Source organism: Aspergillus saccharolyticus (assembly GCF_003184585.1).
Source record: "Aspergillus saccharolyticus JOP 1030-1 unplaced genomic scaffold BP01scaffold_59, whole genome shotgun sequence".
Lineage (NCBI taxonomy): Eukaryota > Fungi > Ascomycota > Eurotiomycetes > Eurotiales > Aspergillaceae > Aspergillus > Aspergillus saccharolyticus.
In genome coordinates, this window is record NW_020290669.1 from 83,683 (window position 1) to 102,952 (window position 19,270).

Genomic DNA, 19,270 nt, shown 5'->3' on the forward strand with positions numbered 1-19,270 from the left:
TTCTTCTCGCAGATGGAGTTCATGTGCACAAGCAAGACAAAGTCACGCCTTTATGACACACATCTCGAGCGGGAATTCTTCGGTGCCGGATCGGAAGCTTTTGCACCGTGTACCCCCACGCTGCTTCCGACGGATGCTTCATTTTGCCTTCAGCGGAAGGTCTTGGCTCTGCTTGGCGGCCTTGGCATTTATTATCTGATCCGGAATTGAATTTCCCTTGGACCAGTCAGAGAGAGAGCACGCGGTAGAAAAGGAGGTCTGCGGGCTTTGGGGCTTTGGACTGGACAAGTCTCACGGAGGGTGTCCGACATCTCGCGCGGCATCGCCAGATTAGATTAGATCTCCGAGGCTGCTGCACACAATTGAAAAACGTATACGAGGTGGCAGTGGAGGCATCGGAATTTGTGGCTGCATGTCAGGCCAGGAGCCGGAGGCATGCACGAGAAGATAAAAGCTCGGCGTTGTCTGATGCCAATGTACGCCACCCCTGGGCACGCTATCAGGTCTCTTATTTCTTGTCCACTGTCCCTTCGACCGATTATTGAATTGATGTATGCATGATCTGGCCTTCGGATAGACGACGCAATGAATTTGTCCAAAGAGACAAGGGAATCGTTTGCTCCTGCCTCGAGCAATATGGCAGATATCACCACTCAGCAGTCAGAAAACCCTACCAAGCATGAGCAAGATCCCCAGGCGGACTCGGAGAGTCTCCAGGCTGGCGTGCAGAGAGCCGAGCAGTTGCGACGGGTCTGGTCAAAAACAGGCTTGATCATTGCTTTTGTGGGGTAGGAGTCATATTATGGAGATAACATGATGTTCACTGACAAAGATAGCCTGTTCCTGGCCACCTTTGCCGTCAATTTCGCCGATTACTCCACCCAGGTTTATACCGCATACACCACGAGTGCCTTCAAGCAGCACTCCGCCATGAGCGCTGCGCGCGTGGTTATGAACATCACCCGCATTGCTTCATATCCAATCATTGCTAAGCTGGGCGACGTAAGATAGCTGTGTTTCTTCTGCCTGTGATGGCTGACACATTGACAGGTATTCGGTCGAGCAGAAATGTTCGTCCTGTCGATCATCGCCCAGGTCCTCGGCTATGTCATATACGCATGCTGCAAGAACATTTCACAGTACACGGTAGGCTCCCATCCGCCCTTTTCATAAGCATGCCTGACGTGGTGCTGTGATCGAGTAGGCTGCTGGAATTTTCGAAGCCATCGGTTCGACGGGTTATGCCCTTACCCAGCAAGTGTTCGTCGCCGATGTGACAAATTTACTCAATCGAGGCATTTGGTCAACACTCCCCGATTCGCTGACGACAATCCCGACCTTGTACCTGGGCACGATCGTTGCACAAGATATACTTAACCATCCTACATGGCGCTGGGGCTGGGGAATGTGGGCCATAGTGCTGCCTGTAGCTGCATCACCCTTGATCGGAAGCATGGTGGTCTGGCAACACCGTGCTCCTCGGCCCGTCCGCAACAGTACGGCACTGAGCTGGAAGAGCACAGATCCGTGGTGGCGTCGAGTGTATGACCTTCTGTGGGTTCAGTTGGATCTGCCGGGCGCCGTGCTACTTCTCTTAGGTCTATCGCTCTTCTTAATTCCACTATCCCTGACGGGATCCGGCAACAGTGATGCCTGGCGCCACAACGGCTCCTTCATTGCGATGCTTGTAATGGGCGTGGTCTTTGTGATAGCCTTCTTGGTCTGGGATGCCTGGTTCGCAAAGAAGCCATTCGTTCCGTATCGGATGATCCGCAACCGCACCGTGGCCGCTGCATGTCTGCTAGGTGCTTTGGACTTTTTTCATCATTCCGTGTTCACGGTCTTTTTCACCAGCTATCTGCAGGTAGCTGGACATTTTGAGGCGGGCAATGCCACACGAATCGAGTATGTTAATCTGCTGCCCCTCTCTGTGACCATGAACTGCTAATATTGACGTGCGTAGTAATTCTCTTCGAGTGGCTTTCCAAGTGGCGGGCATCTTCGCCTCTTTCTGCATGAAATATACCCGTCGCTCTCAGATCTGGGTTCTGACTGGCGTACCTTTATGTGTTCTTGGCATGGGCATCGTTCTCTACCTCGTCGACATGGGAGATGGAAAAACAGGAAGTGAAGCAGCCTTCGTCACAGCCAAGTCGCTGATCGGTATTGGACGTGGCTTTTACCAGACCGCAGCTCAAGTCTCTGTTCAGACTGTTGTATCCCGACAAGAAGTCTCCGTCGTGACGGCAGTATTCTTTGCTTCGATGAGCGTGGGAGGGGCTATTGGAACAAGGTGAGTATCCATCTCATACTTCTTCGAGTAGTCTTAACAAGTTGATTGACTAGTGTTGCTGGTGCCATTTGGCGGAGCACCCTGCCCAACAAGCTGGAGAAATACCTCCCCAATGCGTTGAAGTCACAGGCACATACCATCTTCAGCTCTATTGTCGTAGCCAAGAAATATCAACCTGGCACAGCGGCTCGTGATGCCATCGACCGGAGCTATCGGGAATCGCAGCGCCTGCTGGCCATTGCAGCGCTGGCAGCATTGGCGCCTATGCTTATCGTGATGTTCTTTCTGCGCAATGTACATCTTGATGAGCGCAATGAACAGGAGACTAGTCCTGCTAGTCAGGCGGATATCGGCCACGAAGATGTGCAAGTGGGCAAAACTGCTACGGCAACTTCAAGCCCTTCTGGAGCTGATGACAGTCATCGGACTGAAGAATAGTTCAGCCTCGAGATAAGGTGGCATTGCATGCGTGGCAAGGAGGAGACTACCTTGTTTAGCCGACTGCAACATGCTGATGAGGTTGTATTGTGTCTCGGAGCTGCCGGCACGTGAATATGAAGCCAAGGTATGTCAAGGGCTTGATATGAGATTTTTGGTCTTCTGTACGGTAGTGGCCCGGAGCCAGCCGCCAGGCCAGTGAGAGGTGGCTGTCGGAGCATAATCCTAATATTATGTGCTTATAGAGCAGTGACTTTCGGTAGTTGCATGAGTCGAGCCGTCAATAACCGTGAGGGTTCTAGTACAGAGGATGTGTTGTACTCTCGCAGGGTCCGGTCTGCCACTCGAATCTGAAGCTGGAAAGTCCAGCGTTAGATTCGAATCTCAGCCACGAGATCGCGTCAAGCAACCTACCTATGAGATCGACCTTGTCTCTCTCATGTCGCTTGGTCAAAATAAAGTGAAATGTAAAAACGCTCAGCGCACAGGTGTTAAGAGGTTCGCTTGATCATGGAGGTATGGGTCGCTTCTGATGAAGATCTGTGGATACTATAATCATCGGTTCGGGGAGGCATTCTCTTCGAAGAATGGAAAGATAATGAACACTATGGGACGACAGAAGAAAGCATGCAGAAAAACATTGATGCAAGACGTGATTCCATTCTCTGCGCACAGATTTGAAATCGCCGTCAAGATCGCAGTGAGCATTGGTTAGAGGAGGTGTTACAAGGAAATGAAGCGAAGTACGGAGTATTGCCCGGTAGGAAGCTGCACAATATAACTAGTTATGCGTCTGCACGCTGAGTCATCTGCGCACTGCGAAAAATTGTGAATTACACGTGATCTTACACGTGATCTGGCTTCTATCTCCTCCAGGTCCACTCGACTGAATCCAGCTGCAGGAACCGAAGTAAAAGTGCAAGGCTGGGGCTGGCCAGAATGGGCAACTTTCACAGCATTCTTTGCTTTGGATAATGCTGAAGCATTCCTTCCATCTCGGCCCGAAGTTAAATGCAGAGGGGCGATCTGGAGTGGCGATCTCCTTTTCTCGGCCCCATTCGGATGGCGCGAGGGGGAATGTTAGACAAAGCCATGCCTTGCTGCATCAACGGGGTTGATACAATTATCACTCGATCTGGCTTCAGGAAGCTTCAGGCAGAGTCAAGTGATTATAGAAGCCTGAGGATGCACAATACTGCTGGTTCTCAGGATACCTCGACGAATGGAAGATGAAACACGTCCAAGGCGTCGTCACGGCCCGGACGGAGTTCTAAAGTTGGCACAACAAACCGCAAGTCATTGGGTGTGGCTGACCCACCCCTGAAAGACTTACTCCACTCCACAGCCTGTTTGTTGCCTGGCCTGGCTTACGGAGGCCCGGGGACTAACTTAGAAGTTCTTTCCTCTCCTGAAACTCATCTCCTCCTCCGACGACGACGACCGCCCGCTTTCCTCTTCTTTCCGCCCACTTTTTATCCAACTTCAATCTCAACTCACGACATCCACCCATACGACCGATCATTTTACGACGCCTCTCATCCAGAATGCAGCTCAAATCTCTCCTCGTCGCTTTCGCCCTCAGCCTTTCTGTCCAGGCCGCTGAAATCAAGGGCTGGACCGTCAAGGACTGCAAAGGCAACTCCGATAACTCCAACTCTGTAGACGCCCTCACCACATGCAGCAGCCTCGAGAGCTCCAAGTGGAAGTCGCTCAAGGCCGCCCCGGGTGATTTCGTCTTGACTGCCTACAAGGACACGAAATGTGCCGGTACCGGATACGCCCTGCAGCCCGACAAGTGCATCAACGGCGAGTTCGCTAGCTATGAGGTGAGTCCGAGTTGCTTTGCAAGTTCAACTCTTCGAAGAGGTATAGACTGACACAACAATCGCATCGCAGGCCCAATTTATCTCCACCATGAAGAAGCGGAACACCACCGAGATCATCGTCGACGATACCACCACTGAGGCCGAGCCGGCGGAGAACACGGATGAGCTCAAGTGAAGATGGGAGGAATACTCAGCCCTTGAAGCCATCGGTCCGCGCGTTTAATTCAGCATCATTCGACTTTGGGATACCACTTTTATTCTGCGAGGCACTTTGCATCACGCCCCTGGGTCAGTCGCGGTCGCTTCTCGGGTCCGCATCGATTCGTCACAACTGCGATGCTTCGTTAAGGCGCCTATGGGGATTTTATATTCTTTTTACTTGTGTATGGTTGTTTGCAAGCAATTCTCTGTATAGTTGCATCTCAGGACATGAACAATAGATTATCTGTTTCTTCTTCAGCGCTAGTCCCTGTTGTGGTACTCGATTCCCAGGCGTCTATGCGCAATTGAACCCGCCCCATTGTAGGCAGTTTTCACGGTGTTAGACATAAACTTTTGCTTGGTTGACCAAATGGGGCCGACCTTCTCAATTTTGAAGACATGTCGATGATTCTGCAAGTTCCGCTTGCAAAAGCTGAAACCCAGATTTGGTTACAATGGCCTTATAGTAGGTATCTGATGGAGATTAGGTATTGCACCAATCAGTTCACCATGGAGTCGATCATGACAGTCGATCATGACAGAGTGAATCAAGTCATATGGCACTACTGCTTCATGGAGCCACATTGCTGCCCTCGTCAAGAATGCTTGCTTATCCCTCCATGGATGCAGAATCACCTCAGCGGGGAACATATACCTTGATAGGGCAGATATACCAGACGTGCAATACCGCCAAAGTAAATACTTCGATCTTACTAGAACACCACTACGCCAACCCGTTCACCGAGAACGTACGTGTTGCAACCTGCATATATAGTGAGACTCAAACATACATACTGAATCAGCATCTTTCCATACCGCACGCGGTCTCACAATCTGTTTGCAGCAAGACAGGACACATACAAAGAACGTCCACAGTCACTCTACCAACCAGGAACTATCCTCTCTCTTACTGGAAGAACTAGCACCAAGCTACACCATTGCATTAGCACAATGCCCAGAAATTGACAGGCGACATTGAGACAAGCCCCAAACCACTACCTACCCCCGCCCCCCGGAATCACCATGAAAGTTGATGACCGCAGGTCTCTCTCTGTATGTTGAATACCACCACCATCACCATCATCGCCCACTCTCCCAATCTCCCATCCCTCCTTCCCTCAGCCGGACATAGCCACTCTTACTCCTTCCTGACATCCCTGCGCAAAGTCGCAGCAGCGCAAGTCGATTGCGAGGCACTGAAATCGCCCGACTCGGCGTAGATGGTACTCGGATCCGAGCAGGACGCTGCTCGCACGCGGTAGGAACTATAGCCACCCTTCGTATCAGTCTTCAGCGGCTAAATCAAATAGCGCACCAAGATACTCTTCCAGTGTATTTGACTCTACTAGACTCGACATACCTAGTCGTCCTAAGCCCCGAATAACACTTCCCCGGAATCGTCACGCAGCCACCGCCGTTCGTCTCGACAGGCTGGCGGTCGAGCAGATTAAAGATCTGAGACGGGTACTCGTTGAAGTTGGTAAGATAGAGGCAGAATTGCTGGGGGTCGGTGCTGTAGACATCAACATCCTTTGTCAAAAGTGGAGTGGGTGGAGAGGAGTTGGTTGGTGGAGTCATACTTCACGGCTGTCCAGCAGACTTGCCAGTCTTTGGCGACGTCGACGCTGTCGTCGGTGGCGGGTTTGGTGATCAGGATGGCCTCTGCGGTGGCTAGGAGGGTGGCGAGGGCGATGGGGATGAGATGCATTGTGTTGTGAACGGACAAATTCAACGAAAGAGATAAGTTCGGGCTTCGGGTTCAGTTTCAAAGAAATCGATGGATAGACGCTATGTTTGATTTGGAACTTTTGATTTTGTGGTCAGATCAGGGTGCGGAGAGAATGGCGATACTTATAGCTTTGTCTCTGCTGCTCTTCATCCGCTCCAGGGCTCTCATCGAGCAGCATAGTTGGTATACTGACCATGAGCGATTTGCGCATGCTCGTACGAGTGCACTTGCTCGGATCGAACATGAGCCTGTCAACTTGCAAAGAGGAAGGGATTTTCGATCAGGCAGGTAGAAGGCCTAAAACTGAACCAATGACACCAATCGGCTTGATTCATGTACGTATGGGTGATATAGTCTATCACGAAGAGGAATGATGCTATACGAAGGTGCTGGGATGATAAGATTTAATTCAACCGACATGATGCTGCCTTGCCATACTGTTTTTGCGCTCTTCTCCGCATGACCTCGGTTCGCAAGCTGGAGGGCGTATTAGGCTTCCTGTGTTTGGGGGGCCTCTCATGAGGCTTGAGGCTCGGTCGTGAGAGGAAGTGAGCAAACTTACAAGAGAAGAGGATTGAAGGATCGAGATCTGAGTCATTGGCTTGGTCATCACTCGTCGGGCGTTGGTTAACTCTCAAGAAAGCCCCCAGGGATGCATGGTCTTGGACGTATAATGCGGTCCCACAAGGCCGAGTCGTGTCGCTTAGAGCACAGGCGGGCGACTGCAAAGGGTGGTTAGGGCAGATAAGGCTATTCAGATGACTACGGAAATTGTTGCATCATCCCTCTTACCATCATGGGGAAACTATTTCATGGCCAAGCGAGCTACCTGTTTCAGGATCTGATTCTAGATTAATGGTCAGATTCTCTATTCTCCGACATAGCACTGTAGATTAAAGTACTGTATAAGTGAGTTCCCCCTCGTGGATGAATCTATATCAGAGAGTCCCAGTTGAACTATTTCCCGATGGAATCTGCAGCCTAGATAGTCCCGCGAAATTGAGTCAAATGCCGTGTACGGTGCTACAGACAAGGACGAGCAGAGATGGTCGGATCGAACCGGCTCCACTGCGATAGACCCCTGCAGCATGTGGTGCATCACTCGTTTGGACTACACTTCCAGAAGCCACAATGCTCCTACACGACATGAAAATCAGTCATTGGACCTCAATTGTTGAAAACTTTTCACATAGATGAGCCTGAAGGGTTAGAATCCTGAAGGATTGGAACTAGGGCTTGGCTTCGTGAAGCTCAGCGGACGGCCTCAACACCAGCTTCCCATCCAAATATGCCTCTTTGTAAGTTGGACTTGTCAGCCTTATCCATACTTTCTGGCTGACATGGGGTATGTAGGTGACATCAATAGATGAGCAGCATCAAGTCCGCTTGCGATGCATCCTTGCCTCGTATCCTTGTGCAACATAGCATCGCACGTGGAGCTCTGGACAATAGCCAATGGTGGCTATAATTGGCGCCAAAAGAAAAAGACCAGCTCTCGTAAGTTTTCAGCCAATCCGAGCATGAGCCTTTGATTCCCTGTTTCAACTTCCTGGAATGTTGCATTGCATGAGTTGATGCATGTCTCGGGCGATCTGTGTGAGCGGTTTGCGAGTATATCATGACAGCATCACGTGGCGGGAGCAAGTTACTGCTCTAGTAAAAGAGCAGAAATGGGGCTTGCACAAATAGTTGCACAGAAGATGAGTGTATGAGCCGGCAATACTTATAGTACAGCTGTATAGTAGCAGCTGTATGGCTAAAAATTTTACTATATTCTATATCTGAGAATTATCTTTACATATATATAAGTATTTTGTTAAGATAATTATCTCTTCTAGTCCCAGTATTGTAATAGAGCTGGTTACCTTATGCTTAGAATCAGCTAGTTTATACTTTATTCGGAAAGAGAGCCCAGCAAGAGCACCTCATGCCAAGAGGTCATGGGCACCAAACCCGCGGAAATGTCCAAGTTCTAGCAATATTGGTGTGATATTGTATGGGGCTGGTCATATTTCGGCGATGGGAAGCCCATCCAGCCCGGGTCCTACTTCAATTTCATTTGTTACATGTAGCATTCACCCTGGTAGTAGATGCAATTCCGACATGGTTGAAGAACCGTTTATGATGCGAATGGGAAGAAGGGACGCTGAGCCATTGGCAGCACTATTGTAAGGCCGAGCTGGACCAGATCCAGATCGTAGTATTGTATAGCTCCAGCGACAATCTTTCATGATCTTACCAGGTCAGATTGGTAGAACAAGACAATATGTACGAATTGGATACTCCGACCTTGGCTTTAAGCTGCTCCGTTAAGGTGCCCACGGTAACTGTGAAGCCGATCCCAGGGGTAATCCTTAACCACGGCTCAGAAATGAGCATATGCGTTCCACCAGCATGCAAGGTTGGAGATGATACGTCGAGTAACGAAATGTGGGATTGATGGAAGTAGCGTGCTTCTGGTACCTGTGTACAGGGGCGAATGCTAGCAATGAATCTGTATCTCTATCGCACCCTTGTAGATCATTTTCCGGGCCAGTCACTGCAGACAACAGGTGTGCACGGGTGATGGTAGACTAGGATTGAACTGACCAAAACTAAATTGGACCAATGTTAAAAACAGGGGCATTAAAGGAACTATCTAAGTCTAGCAGCTAACGGGATGATCTGTGGCAAGGGGGAAACTGCAAATGACACCGAAACTAAGAATAGAGAATAACACACCTAAAGCAAGCCCTACACAAAAGCCCCTGAAATGCCCTCACTGAGAAGAATGCTGCAGAGGTCCGACCCCAGAAGGTCCTGAGCACTTGGCAACCTTTCCCTACCGCTAGGACTTTCGAGCGATGTATTAGCGTCAACGTCCACGTGTGCCTCTGCTCGTCGTGCTGCTACAGAGCCACTATAACTATCACCTGCTGGATGTGAAAATCCCTCGTCCCAAGTGATAGGTCGACGGCTTGTTGCTGCGGGAGGGTACGGCGACTTTTCCTTGATTCCTTGACTCACATTTGTTTCTCTTCGATGAATCTGCCAGCCACGTTGCAGCTTCTGGAGAAGGGTATTCGTGCGTTTTGCACTCTCAAACTGATTGCCCAATTCATCCAGTGCTCGAAAACATGTATACAGATGCCCCTTCAACTCGGTACCATCATCATTCGTGAGAGGTGCCGTGCTAAAGAACAGGATAACTGCAGCATAGAAGACGGAGGAGACGATCTGAAGGTTGGCTCGTTGAAAGGTATAATGCTGCCTATATTCAGTGAGAAGTTTCGTAATTGAAACAGCCGACTCGATGCATGTCATGCGTGCCTGTCTTGAGCCTGGCCCTTGTGAGATATACGGGCGGTGACAATGGATTAAGAGCTGGTGATACTGCATACTTAAGATCAATGAGTGGGCAGCCCTTAGATATGCTTTTACCAGTTTGGATTTTACGTACTGGAGTGCTAGCACATGTGGAAGAGGTGGAATGCTCAAATATTCTCGATCAAGGGTCAATTGTGCTGGTAATTGAGTTTTCCATGTATTGAGTTTGTGCACTGTATCTGCCGCTATCTCATGCAGTCTAAGCGCGTTGATTAACGAATTGCCATACCTATACGCATAGGAGTCAGTCGCTGACTTCGTGCCGGGAATGGGATCCATGATGTCTCACAAGACTTCAGCCAGCGGTAACATAAGGTCATAGAGCGAGACCCATTGGGAGCAGAGGAGCCTCAATGGATTTAAAATACTGATTGTGTTGGTCGTCAGGCCCATGTGGCCGTATGGCTCCCACCGTGTCGCTGTTGAAGTGTTTCCCTCATCCAGCTTCTTGACTGTGATTGCTTCGACCGGGCTGCGTGTAGGACGACCAAGGTAGTATCCCCAGAATCTGTGCCTCGTCAGAGTTTCAGTGCCAACAGTGGTGCAGGTTTCTATCTTACTGTTCGTTCATGTATACCCCCCAAAACGTCACGCGACGAACCTCTGCGTTCTCTGACGATATGATGCCCTTGTCCACATACGGGGTCATGTCCAAATGAAGTCCAAGATCAAAGGCCAATCTCATAGCCATTCCTGCTGATTTTAGCTTACCATATCCCCGTATCTCAGTTTGAATGAAGAAACCTACCGCTGTACAGCCAACCGCAAGTCTCCCTGGTACAGGAAGCTTCAAACTCACTCAAGATGACCAAAGCTTGAACAGTCGCCAACGATGGGCTTTCTAATTCTAGTCCGAGGAGAACTTTCGCTCGATCACCGAAGAACTCTGCGAGTGACCGACGAGAAATCATCGGATGCGGATGATCTTGGTCCTCGTACGCGGCCCCCATTGCACACCTGGCTTCGTTCAGCGGACGAAAAACTAGTAATCTTTCAGGGAACGACTGCTTACATAGCATTGATCAATGTGCCAGAGCAATATGGCGTAGTCATACCCTCGCTTGACTGCTGTGACCTTGAGTTCCAAAATGCCCTCTCTTCCACGGCATGAAGACATGGGTCTTGCCATGTAAAATACAGCTTCAGCAGGTGCTGTTCGAAGGCTTCATCATATGAAGGAGCAATCTTGGTATTTTCCAACGCTTCTTGTGCCCGTTTCTGAATGTCCGTCAAGCAAGGGGGGGACACACCAGCTAGGCTGTCTAACAATCTGGGGTTGGAGCTGAATCCGAAGTATTGGAGTTGTCCGTCATGCGTCACTTGGAGCTTTCCTAGTCGACATGACAGCTGGTTTGTCACCTGTGCCTTTTCATCCTCGACCTGAATATCAGGAAGAAAAGAGGGTTGGGGGGCAGGTTCGGTGATCGGGAAGTCGGAGTGGCGCTGCGACCGTGCAGGAGCCGATGCCACATTCGACAATCTAGGCCTTAGATTGTATGTCGACCAGGTTTTCTCTTCAGCATGGTGCGCTGAGTTCTTTGTCGTCTGTTCCTGCACTGGTTTCGTCAACGAAGGCACAGAGTCCGAATTTTCAAGGCCACATGCTCCGGAGGACGGCGGAGAAGGGAACATCAGCAGTCTCACTCCGGTTTTGTGATAAGTCCATTCAACAGAAACGCAATTTGCTACATACCATTCGTCACTGGGCCTTGGAGAACAGCCCTCCCACGCGAGAGATCTTGGTACTCCACACCATACACGTCCAAAACGCTTTGTATGATCGAGTGATCACTCTCCTCCATAGGAGGAAAGTTCAAGCCTTGCGCTTCGATCAACTCAACTAACTGATTTATCCTTTTCACCAAGACGCCCAAGCTCACTCGCACCGGGGCTTTTCTGTGAAGGCTATCTCAGTGTGACACAGCAAAAATGAATATGGGGCAGACGCATACGTGCTCCTGGAATCGCCTTGCCGATACGAACAACTCTTTCCTGCCTTCTCGCACGTCTTGCAGGTGGGAGTTGCTCCATCGCACTGTAAAATACAAGTGCTAGTCAGCAAATGGTTGCCATCATTGCGTGAGCTGAGCACTGTACCTTTACCCTCCTCTCTCTACAAGGGTTACATGCTACCTTCACAGGCTTGCTTTTGAACGGCATACTGAGTGTTGCAACGATTTGTGTATAACGATAATGATAGAGATTCTTTTGCAAGGCTGACAGTCAAAATCAACAATGTGTTGGAATGTGGATTGCGTGACTTGGTAGTTTCCGTAGAAGTCGCTCGGGATTTTCGATCCGCTGCTGCCCTTGACGGATACCTCGGGCAGGAGCACCAAGGTCATCCCTTCCTATCAGTGGCAGTTCATGCGTAGAACCTCAAAGAGTGCTCTGTCAATTGAGGCTGGAAATGCATCCAGGTCGCAGTCTGTGCATTGGTCGTATTGCTGACCAGTGCTGGACGGGATACATTCTGCAATTGAATCTCGAACTTAATACTACTGTTATATTCTCGTCACCAATCACTGTTGCTAAAATCCTCACAAGAGGTCAAAGTGGGCAGCCAGTACAGAGTCAGCATGATTTAGTGACTTGTTCCACCAGAAGTCGTACAGAGCGACCTAGTTGATCCGATAGCGATCTAGATCAGCCTTAAGGATTCCTGCAGAAGATCGGCAGCGCTGGACGACAACCCTAGCCGATCAACCCTAAGCCAGGGGCCCTAATCTTATCGATCACCAGGCCCCGCGCCAGTCAGCGATGAGGCCGGATTGACTCATCGCCCGCAACCGGCGGGGCAAAAGTCTCGCCAGCGGCTTAAATTCTGCATCGTGTCAGGAACGCCCAACAACCTCCACAACCTTATTCTGCTACCTTCGTGCGCCAATCTTCTCATTCAACAACCCCCCCCTCCCACCACCTCGATTCAACATCCCATCAATCAAATTAACATAATGAGCTACATCTTGACCCTCTCCTGCCCCGACCGCCCGGGCATCGTGCACGCGGTGACGGGCTACCTGGTGCAGAACAACCTCAACATCATCGACTCGTCGCAGTTCGGCGACCCGACGTCGGAGCGGTTCTTCATGCGCGTGCACTTCAAGTCGGAGAGCACGCCGGCCCCCAGCCTCGAACAGCTGCAGGAGGCCTTCCAGGCGACGGCGGACAAGCTGGCGATGACCTTCGAGCTGGTCTCGGCGACGGCCAAGCCGCGGGTGCTGATTATGGTGTCGAAGATTGGCCACTGCTTGAATGATTTGCTCTTCCGCGCCTCGACCGGCCAGCTGGCGATCGAGATCCCGCTGATTGTCTCCAACCACCCGGACTTCGCCACCCTGGCCGCGACCTACAACATCCCCTTCATGCACCTGCCCGTGACCGCGGCGACCAAGTCGGAGCAGGAGGGCCGGATTCTGGAGCTCATCGCGGAGCACAAGATCGATTTGGTGGTGCTGGCGCGCTACATGCAGGTGCTGTCGCCCAAGCTGTGCGAGGCCATGTCCGGCAAGATCATCAACATCCACCACAGCTTCCTGCCCAGCTTCAAGGGGGCCAAGCCCTACCACCAGGCCTACGACCGCGGCGTCAAGATCGTCGGCGCCACCGCCCACTTCGTCACCAGCGACCTCGACGAGGGCCCGATCATCGAGCAGAATGTCGTGCGTGTCAACCACGCCCTCAGCCCCAAGGAGCTGACCCACGCCGGCTCCAACGTTGAGAGCAACGTCCTCGCCACGGCAGTCAAGTACTTTGCCGAGCACCGCGTGCTGCTGAACGGACACAAGACCGTGGTGTTCAACTAAGCAGCGACGTAAAACAAGTTTATATACTATTCCATATAAAGCATCATATACTTCTAATGTGCCTGTATCTCAGCCCTACCTGACCAACCAACAATTGAAGAGGGAGCGGGAAGAGGGAGAAGAATGAATTCTACTAAATGTACATATCTGACCCAACCCCCTATTTGACACTTCGTAATCATACACCAGTTCCCTTATTTGACTTACAACCACTCCTCCCCAGTATCCACCCCCCTCTCCCTCTCCTTCTCTTCCCTCACACGCAACCTCTCCACCCTGGCCAAATTCTTCTCCCACAGCCCCTCCAAATCCACCTCCGCCCTCTTCTCCTCCGTAAACATCTGCACCACCACTCTAGTCCCCAACCCCGCATCATGCCCGAACCCCTCGACCTCAAACCCCGCCTCCTCAACCGCCTTCAATTCCGACAGGGGCGCCTCCTCCACGATCCCCGCATTCACACAAATCCACCCCGTCGTAATCCCGTCATCCTTCTCATCGACAATCGTCCCGGACTTACTCGCCAGCCGCGCGCGCTTCGCCTTCCGCCGTAACTTGATCTTCAGCTCGTTCCGCCCTAGCAACCCATCCGCAAACGGCGAGAGCTTATAGGTGCTTCGCAACCACCGACAGAGGCGATCCGCTGAGACATTCAGATGCTTGACGCTGCGCGCGGTGCCGACGAGCATGATCACGTTGGCGCCCAGCGCGGGGGGCGTGTCCAGGCCGCGCAAATCCAACAGTTTCAGCTCATCGAGACCCAGGTCCTTGAAGGTGTATTCGAGGAGTGCAGACAGTAAGGCGGGCGGGTTGGGCGGGAGGGACGGGATTTGCTCGCGGAGGAGTTCTCGTGGCGCGGATGGGTGCTGGTCGGGGGCGTCTCGGAGGTACCACGGGATGTGTTCTTGGGTTTCTGGTGTGGTGGTGGTGGTTTCTGGGTCGGTGGTCGCGAGCTCAGGGTCTTTGGGGAAGGCGATTTCGGGGGGTGGCGTGGGGGTGGTGGAGGGGGGTTGTTCGGATTGGTGAGACGGATAAGAGATGAAGGGTCGAGTTGTGGTGTGGGTGGGTGTGAAGCGCGGTACTACTGCTGCTGCTGCTGCTGTTGTTGCGCTGAGTGGAGCGTGTGGTGCGCCGAGGAGTCCTGGTCGGAGCCAGGATCTCCGGAGGAGAGCTCTGTTCATCATGGGCGTTGTGACGACCGTCGATTGGTGTGTAGAGTAATTCGACAACGGACTCGAGTGCAATGACGAGAATGTGGAAGCAAGAACGGAGAAGATTAAAGACGGGAAGCTGGTCGTGTATTCTCAATCATGCGAAAGCGAACTCGATATTTTGCCGCAGAAAAGAAGCCGTATCAGAAATGACGAAGTGCACGTGATACATGCAAACAGCCCAAACGAATGCGACTGACTGCCTAGACCACGGTGCAAACACAGCAAACTGCCGCGGAAACGCTTGGACCATCGCTGGGTTTCCGCTCAAAAAAAACTGCCCAGACACTCAGTCGCAACTCTTTCTCGACCCTCCACAAAAGGCAGACAAGATGCCCCGCGAGAATCAGAAGAGAGGTCGTCGAGCCGCCGACAAGGCCAACAAAGAGGCCTCCAAACGCAAGCGCGATGAACTCCCCGAAGAGACCCTTCCCAAGCGCATGAAGCCTTCGACCGACGAGCCGGACAACAACGATTTCACCGAGGGCGCCGATTACATCGCATTGGATGCCGACCAAAGTTACAACAACCAGACTGAACAGGACGGCTTCGACCAGGAGAATGGCGGTGCCGGCGAGACGGTGTTCTTCGGTCTGTTAGATCCGGAGGAACAGGAATACTTCTCCCGCGCCAGCGAGGTGCTGGAGTTGAACCAATTCGGCGACGAGGAGGAACGGCGCGTGTTCATCGACAGTGTGTATACGGAGGCTAGTGGCAAGGAACTGAAGATTGCCTGCAGTCAGTCGTGCTCGCGGCTGATGGAGAAGCTCATCTCGCTGTCCGACATGCGACAAATCCGCCGTCTGTTCAGCAAGTTCCTCGGTCATTTCTTGCACCTCGTTCAGCACCGGTTCGCCAGTCACTGTTGCGAGACCCTGTTTATCAATGCGGCGCCCGGAATCACCCAGAAACCGACCAAACCAAAAGCGGAGAAGATGGAGGTAGATGGAGAGGAGGAGCCGGAACCCGAGTTGTCGCTTTCTGAGATGTTCATGGCGGTCGTGGAGGAACTGCAAGGGAATTGGGGATACTTGCTGACTGAACGGTTCGCGTCGCACACCATCAGAGTCCTCCTGCTTGTGTTGGCGGGAGAGCCGGTCGATCTGTCATTGAGCGACTCGGTCGTCGCTAGCCGAAAGAAGGAGAGACTTGGTCTCGCGAACGCCGACAACACGCCGAAGGCAAACCCTGTAGCCGAGAAGAGAGGCGTTCCCGAGAATTTCGAGTCTACTCTGAAGAAGATCATGAAGGACATGGTGTCCGGGCTCGATGATACATACCTGAGAGCCCTGGCTACCCATCCGGTGGGAAACCCTGTGCTCCAAGTGCTGGTGTACCTGGAGCTGTCGCATGTCGGCAAGTCAAGCGCCAAGGATTCGAAATCCATCACCCGACGATTGATTCCCGACGAGGAGTTCACGGAAGGTTCCGAGAGCACGATCTTCGTTCGTGGCTTGCTGTACGACCCAGTTGGATCGCGTCTCCTGGAGACCATCGTCAAGTGGCTGCCTGGCAAGCTGTTCAAGGCGCTGTATAAGAATCTGATGCGCGAGCAAATGGGCTCGCTTGCGCGCAACATCACCGCCGGATACGTCGTCCTCCGCATCCTCGAGCGTCTCGGCAAGGATGACCTCCAGCAAGCGGTGGAGTTGATTATCCCGCAGATCGCCGGTCTCATTGAGCGGACCCGCCTGATCGTGCCCAAGGCGTTGATCGAGCGCTGTCTCGTCCGCGGGGTCGATACTACCCCGATCGCTCGCGCTCTGGAAGCCGCCTACGACCGCGACCCGGCTCGACGACTCGATCAGATGCTGTGGCTTGAGGGTTTCTCTCAAGACAGTGTAGAGCAGCCAAAGTTCGGCGAGGAGGGTGCCAGCGCTGGCAACAACCCGAAGGCCCTCGCGGCGGCCCGACTTCACAGCTCATTGCTGGCGCAGACGATGCTGACCGCGCCGGGAGCGTTGAGCGGGCTGGTGTACTCGGGGTTGCTGGCGCAGTCGACGGAATCGCTGCTGAAGATCGCCACGGATCCCACTGCCTCGCACGTCCTGCAGCAAGCCCTCACGCAGCCCACCTCGACGACGCAGTTCCGCCGTCAGATCGTCACCCGCTTCAGCGGACAGCTCACGGACCTCGCGCTGGACAGCAGCGGATCCCGCGTGGTCGATGCCCTGTGGCCGGCGACGAAGGATATCTTCTTCATCAAGGAGCGGATGGCACAGGAGCTGGCGCAGAACGAGATGGCGCTGCGCGACTCCTTCGTGGGGCGGGCTGTGTGGCGGAACTGGTCGATGGACCTGTACAAGCGATTCCGCGGCGAGTGGGCGGCCAAGGCCAAGGGCTTGGATCAGGCGCGGGGCCCGGGCGAGCGGCCCAAGTCGCGGATCGAATTGGCCCGAGCCAAGTTCGCGGCGAGGGCGGAGGAAGATGCGCAGAAGGCCACGGCCAAGTCTTAGCGGGATGTGATGGATGGCCTTATGAGTGATGCTGCTTTCGAAAACTGTACATAGACTCCGCGAAAGAGCATTGTATTATACAGCGGATAGAAAAGTTGTTCTTGCACGGGGAATCTCTTAATCAATTTATTTGCCCTATTCTGCTCTGGAAAAGCTGCTTGCCTGAGAGTAATGGGCCCCTTGCCCATGGGACCGTATTGCCCAAGGTTTAGGACCATTCCAATCTACATGTATACCTTGATATTTACTTCTTTCAATGCAACGCATGAGCTGGGAGACTCCACGGGAGTTATCTTGGCTGTCAACACTTTCGGTGAGCAAGCCGTCGTACGTGGGCTCTCCCTTCGACTGAACAATTCATACAGACTCCACTAATCGAAACGAAGACGAACTGCGTGCTGAAAGCCAAGAGACGTTCGCACAGATCGCTGAAGAAGAGGTGGAAGAGTTCAGTCCCCATTACATGCACGCAATCCGGTCCCTCCATCCAGATCGGAGCCCTAACACCACAACAGCAGGACTACCAGACCCCAAATCGATGAAGGCTCGAAAGATCACCGACGATCACCCTTGACCAATCCTGCTGGTTTGGGAGACAGCGCTAAACAACCGTGATCGAGTTCAATTCAACTATGCCACTACTTCACCTCCCGCAGAATCGACCGGTTCAAATGCTCCCTCTTCACCGAAGGCACCCCAGACAAATGCAGCGTCAGATCTAAGTCGCCCAGCAAACACTTTAAAACATGGCTCACACCGGCCTGACCCCCCATCGCCAACCCATAGACATACGGTCTGCCAATCAAGACCATTTTGGCCCCGAGAGCCAACGCCTTGACGATATCCGCGCCACAGCGCACGCCCGAATCGAACAAGACCTCGATCTGCTCGCCCACGGCATCAACAATCTCCGGCAAGACATCCAACGAGGCGACGCCGCCATCCTGCTGCCGGCCCCCATGATTTGACACTACAATCCCATCCATGCCATGCTGCACCGCCAACTGGGCATCCCGCACCGTCTGAATCCCCTTCAAGACAATAGGACCCTTCCAATGCTCTTTCAAGAACTGCAGATCCTCCCACCCATGACTTTTCCCCGGAAACACCGTCTGCGCCCACTCCTTCGCCGCCGTGCCCAGATCCTCCTCTACTTCCATCCCGTGCTGCTCCCTGAACCGCCTCCGCCACACGGGATCCGAGAACCCGATTTCCACCCCGACATTATCCGCTCGCAGAAAGGGGTTATACGCATTCCCCAAATCACTGGGCCTCCAGCCTAAAATATACGTATCGAGGGTCACCACCAGCACCGTATACCCCGCCGCCTGCGCGCGGTGCAACAAACTCGCCGTGATCGCATTATCCTCCTGGCCCGGCCAATACAACTGGAACCACCGTCGCCCTTGGTCTCCATTTGCTGCTGCCGCCTCCTCGATACTCATCGACGCCGCCGTGGAGAGAATGTAGGGGAGGTGGTCCTCCGCCGCGGCACGGGCGACTGCCGCCTCCCCGTCGCGGTGGAAAATCTTCTGCACCCCCACGGGGGCGAGGGCGATCGGGTAGGGGTATTCCTCGCCGAAGAGCTGCGTCCGTAAATCCGGGTAGTCCGCGGCGACGAGGCGCGAGGGTGCGATCCCCCACCGGCGGAAGGCGGCGCGGTTGTTCTCGTCCGTCTGCCCGGTGCCAGCGGAGCCGTGCAGGTAGCCGAAGCTGTCGGCGGAGAGGCGCGCTTGGGCGGTCGGTTCCCAGTCGTGCGGGTGTGGGGGGAAGCGCGGGCGCTCGTCGGAGAGGCCGTTGCTGTAGATGGCGTTTCCGTAGGTGTAGGGGGTGGGATTGGGGGGCATTTTTCGTGGTGGTCGGTCTGTCTGTATTTTGTGAAGCGTCAAGTATGGGAGGGGAGGGACTACGCTGGAGGGTCGTGGACTCTTATACGTATTTACT

General features: G+C 52.9%; 8 protein-coding genes across 8 annotated transcripts; 4 read left to right on the forward strand and 4 right to left on the reverse strand.

Moving 5' to 3' along the window:
* Positions 1-585: 585 nt before the first annotated feature.
* BP01DRAFT_419184 (putative siderophore iron transporter) lies at positions 586-3,089 on the forward strand (the record flags this gene model as incomplete). Its single annotated transcript, XM_025579386.1, has 7 exons — positions 586-788; positions 837-1,002; positions 1,051-1,146; positions 1,205-1,905; positions 1,964-2,293; positions 2,347-2,662; positions 2,977-3,089. The coding sequence occupies 7 exons, from the start codon at positions 586-588 to the stop codon at positions 2,992-2,994; spliced, it is 1,830 nt and encodes a 609-aa protein (XP_025426799.1). The 3' UTR covers positions 2,995-3,089.
* A 1,050-nt stretch (positions 3,090-4,139) lies between these two features.
* On the forward strand, positions 4,140-5,016 carry BP01DRAFT_360953 (uncharacterized protein). Its single transcript, XM_025576024.1, has 2 exons — positions 4,140-4,557; positions 4,628-5,016. The coding sequence occupies exons 1-2, from the start codon at positions 4,276-4,278 to the stop codon at positions 4,730-4,732; spliced, it is 387 nt and encodes a 128-aa protein (XP_025426800.1). The 5' UTR covers positions 4,140-4,275; the 3' UTR covers positions 4,733-5,016.
* Positions 5,017-5,896: 880 nt separating this feature from the next.
* Positions 5,897-6,466, reverse strand: BP01DRAFT_408891 (uncharacterized protein; the record flags this gene model as incomplete). The annotated part of the gene is made up of 3 exons (XM_025578836.1): positions 5,897-6,023; positions 6,119-6,271; positions 6,339-6,466. The coding sequence occupies 3 exons, from the start codon at positions 6,464-6,466 to the stop codon at positions 5,897-5,899; spliced, it is 408 nt and encodes a 135-aa protein (XP_025426801.1).
* A 2,754-nt stretch (positions 6,467-9,220) lies between these two features.
* BP01DRAFT_408894 (uncharacterized protein) lies at positions 9,221-12,013 on the reverse strand (the record flags this gene model as incomplete). Its single annotated transcript, XM_025578837.1, has 9 exons — positions 9,221-9,866; positions 9,927-10,082; positions 10,143-10,361; positions 10,414-10,549; positions 10,602-10,810; positions 10,866-11,457; positions 11,583-11,749; positions 11,806-11,888; positions 11,951-12,013. 9 exons carry the CDS (start codon positions 12,011-12,013, stop codon positions 9,221-9,223), a joined length of 2,271 nt encoding a protein of 756 aa, XP_025426802.1.
* Positions 12,014-12,686: 673 nt separating this feature from the next.
* Positions 12,687-13,838, forward strand: BP01DRAFT_360955 (formyltetrahydrofolate deformylase). Its single transcript, XM_025576025.1, has one exon. It carries the CDS (start codon positions 12,808-12,810, stop codon positions 13,657-13,659), a length of 852 nt encoding a protein of 283 aa, XP_025426803.1. The 5' UTR covers positions 12,687-12,807; the 3' UTR covers positions 13,660-13,838.
* On the reverse strand, positions 13,824-14,967 carry BP01DRAFT_193219 (RsfS/YbeB/iojap family protein). The gene has a single exon (XM_025570970.1). The coding sequence runs from the start codon at positions 14,841-14,843 to the stop codon at positions 13,863-13,865; it is 981 nt and encodes a 326-aa protein (XP_025426804.1). The 5' UTR covers positions 14,844-14,967; the 3' UTR covers positions 13,824-13,862.
* A 197-nt stretch (positions 14,968-15,164) lies between these two features.
* On the forward strand, positions 15,165-17,461 carry nop9 (RNA-binding RNA processing protein NOP9). Its single transcript, XM_025576026.1, has one exon. It carries the CDS (start codon positions 15,203-15,205, stop codon positions 17,324-17,326), a length of 2,124 nt encoding a protein of 707 aa, XP_025426805.1. The 5' UTR covers positions 15,165-15,202; the 3' UTR covers positions 17,327-17,461.
* A 499-nt stretch (positions 17,462-17,960) lies between these two features.
* On the reverse strand, positions 17,961-19,204 carry BP01DRAFT_350564 (lactate 2-monooxygenase). Its single transcript, XM_025573801.1, has one exon. The coding sequence runs from the start codon at positions 19,171-19,173 to the stop codon at positions 17,965-17,967; it is 1,209 nt and encodes a 402-aa protein (XP_025426806.1). The 5' UTR covers positions 19,174-19,204; the 3' UTR covers positions 17,961-17,964.
* Positions 19,205-19,270: the final 66 nt, after the last annotated feature.